General features: G+C 35.7%; 1 protein-coding gene across 1 annotated transcript; it reads right to left on the bottom strand.

The window, feature by feature from the left end:
* Nucleotides 1-834: 834 nt before the first annotated feature.
* LOC106771303 lies at nt 835-2325 on the bottom strand. The gene has a single exon (XM_014657257.2). The coding sequence runs from the start codon at nt 2011-2013 to the stop codon at nt 1150-1152; it is 864 nt and encodes a 287-aa protein (XP_014512743.1). The 5' UTR covers nt 2014-2325; the 3' UTR covers nt 835-1149.
* Nucleotides 2326-3480: the final 1155 nt, after the last annotated feature.

Here is a 3480-nt window from a genome sequence, read left to right on the forward strand (position 1 = left end):
ACTTCTTTTTGGTTCCTAAGTTATAAGTGGATGTTCAGTTTAGTCTCCATTTTTAAAAATGTAAATCTTTGGTCCCTAAGTTATAAAAAATGTATCAAATGAGTCCTTTTTTGACTTGAAATACTGTTTTTGATTGTTTCTTAACAACTGCTACATCTTTAGATTGCTCTGATTTGTTTCTTAATCATAACAGCACTTTAGATTGCTCTTTGTACTTTGACTATAAACATAAAAAAGGACTCCTTTGATACATTTTTTATAACTTAGGAACCAAAGGTTTACATTTTTAAAAACGGACTAAACTGAAGATTCGCTCATAACTTAAAGACCAAAAAGAGGTTTGAACGTTTATTTTACAACATCAACAAACAATTTATATGAACAACAATTATGAATAATACTTACTTTTTACGTGAAAAAGGTCACTAAAAGTCCAATCTTCCTATCCTCTTCTAATAATCTATTTTAATTAATTTCCTGACTACAAATCAACTTCTCGAAGTCAGAATTCTAAACTTAGATTGAATGATGAATGGTCGGACTCCGGTATAATATTGTTTAAAAATATTTATAAAAAAATAAGATAACCCTTCTCATTTATTATAACCATTTTAGAAGATAAAATAATCTTTTGACTTATACTTTTACAAACAGCTATATAATAATTTATTTTCAATAATAAAATATTTATATTTAAATGAATTATTAATAAGATTAACGAAATTAGGAATAAAATATTATTAAAAATTAATGTTTATTAATGAGATAGGAGAACTGAAAAGTATGGATACTCTGAGAAAGATAACTACTGCAAGGATAGATAAAGGCTGCACATTTGCAAAGGAGAATAATATTTTGATAACCATTTTTTAAAAGAAGTTTTTCCTTTGTGAAAAGGCACGTTACACTAATCATATTTACACCACGGTGTCGTTGTCATCGCCGGAACAGAAAGGAACAAAAAAAGACAGCAGCGGCAAATTCAATCACGCTTACTTTTACCGTCAACCTAAATTACATACATTGCAGTATAATATAGCGTTCATACCGTTATTCAATTTGCCACGTCATCCCTTTAACCAATATTCAAAATGTCAGGGCCCACCGCAGCCGTCACCAAAATTGTACAGCAGACAAAAAAAGCGAATCCTAATGAGACACGTGGATTTCGGACTCACCAACTACCCACGACTCCGATCTTCTCCCCGACACGAACCGGTTCACGGAACCCAAACCGCGCGGCTCACTCGAGAACGATTCTTCTAACAAATCGTCGTTGCGGCTCCCCGTGCTGCCACCAGTGCTTCCCCTCGTTTTCTTGCCATAGCTCCATTTCTTCTTCGAAGAAGAATCCCCAGGCTGAAGGTCCGGTTTCTGAACTGGTTTTCCCCTGCGACCAGTTTGGAATATAGCACGAACGCTTGCGAAGAATCCAGCCTTCTTCCTCTGGCTCCGCTTAGACTTTTGCCGCGTGATGGTAACGGCGGCGATTGAGGTAGTGGCGGTGGCGGTGGAGGAGATTGATCTCTGGCGCGTTCTAAGTGTCCGATTGCGGTCTCGCTTGGATCGCACTCTCCCTATGCAGGAGACCTTCGGCGACGAGGGTTCAACGAGGGAGTTTTCCGATTTTCCGCTGACAGACGCGCTCCGCTTGGGGAAGAGCCTGGCGTTTGCAAGTCGGTGATTGCGACGGCATTTTGCGTCGGCGAAGGAGGTTTTCTGCGGCTTCGGCAAGCCGATAATTGCGGCTTTGGATTTCAGATTCTTGGAGAATCGCTGCGAGTTGTTGTTAGAGCTAGGGTTGAGGTTCGTGGAGGAAATTGAGTTTCCTTTAGTGGATTCGTTCCTCTGGTAAACGGCGTTGCGGTCCCACCAGTCGTACTCGGCGTCACCGGAGAGCCAGAAGGACTCCGGCGGCAAGTCTGGATGGTCGTTGTCGGCACAGGCGATTTTCTGGTCAGAGCAACCGCCGCTGCAGGCGGAAACCAGCGTCTCCAAATCGACCTGTGGCATAATAGTAATTTGAGAGAGAAGGAAAAAGAAAAAGTTTATTTGGAGTTATTTGTCTTACTTTCAATGTTTGTTGCTGAGTCGTCTTGCTCTTTGTGACGGTGGTTCATTTATTTATTCGAAGGGATTGGAAAGTCTTTGAATCTATATGTTATATCGCTTTTCTTCTAGAGTGAGAGAAGAAAAGGCATTTTCAAAAGAATAAGAAAGCAATTCAAAGCAAGAGCGATAGTAGTATAAGATTTAACATGTTTGGTTTGCAATTGCGTGTATATAGAAATGTGCAAAATACTTTGACCATATTTCTTTTAATGATAGTATTTTGTATATGAATGAAATGGCTCACCAAACGGGCTTGGCTCTTATTTAGAATTTCATTTTGTGATAAACATTAACGAGGGTAAAATGCCCCCTTTGCGAAGGTAGCTTAACTACCCTTGGTCACGATAAGCTTTGAGATGTACAACATAATTATTGAAGCTTTAAAGCTTATAATTATCTGTCATTTTAATTGGAGAGAATATACTACGGTATCTTTGTGGCCAAGGCTTTTTAGTATAACATTAATAAAATTTAACAAACAAAATGATGACTAATGCCTTCGTCAACTACGAATGAAGAGGGGAGGGAAACTAGTCATAACTGCTTAACGAATTGATAAAAGGTTCTTTATCTTTTTATAATTTTTTTTGTATTTTTTTATCATCTTTAATAATTTTCTTCTTCATGAATTAGTTTGATAAAAATAAAAAGTAAAAAGTAGGATAAGCTAATTAAATGTCTTAAAAACTGTGTTGATAAATGAAATGAATAAATGTTGTGATCCTGAAAATTGAATATTCATCTTTTTAAGAAATACTTAAAGAGACTATAAATGTCTTAAGTCTTTTATCATATAAACATGATGTATAAAGTCAATTGCGCTTTGTGCATAACTTGATTTTGTTCAATACATGAGGATGAGTTTGGTGAAAAGTAGTTTTCTCTTTAATTTAATATACAGGCTTATTGGAATTGAAGGTATGTCTCTCTTCCTTTTCTTCCTTGGTGGTACTTCTTAACATAGAAGGATTTTCGAGAGATCAAGTCCACCTTTTCTATTAGGCTACAAAGTTCTATTCGGTTCAAGAAAACTCCACCTTTAATCTTGGCTAATATTTTTCTTTCCCTTTTCAAACTTTTGTTCATTCCTCGTCTTTCTTTCAAAACTAACTTAGCAAACCAATATTCCCTCTCCAAACATGAATAAATCGACCACCGAATTCAAAATATTCAAAATCCAAAAATCCAAAACCATATATAAATATATATATATATATATATATATATATATATATATATATATTTATTTTATATTTTCAACTAGCCTTTATAAAATAAAATTGAACAATGTATCAATTAATGTCTTATTGATTCACTAGTAAAAAATTGGGTTTTTACAGCGCACATTATGCCACGGTTCACCAGAAA

Source organism: Vigna radiata, chromosome 8, assembly GCF_000741045.1.
Source record: "Vigna radiata var. radiata cultivar VC1973A chromosome 8, Vradiata_ver6, whole genome shotgun sequence".
Lineage (NCBI taxonomy): Eukaryota > Viridiplantae > Streptophyta > Magnoliopsida > Fabales > Fabaceae > Vigna > Vigna radiata.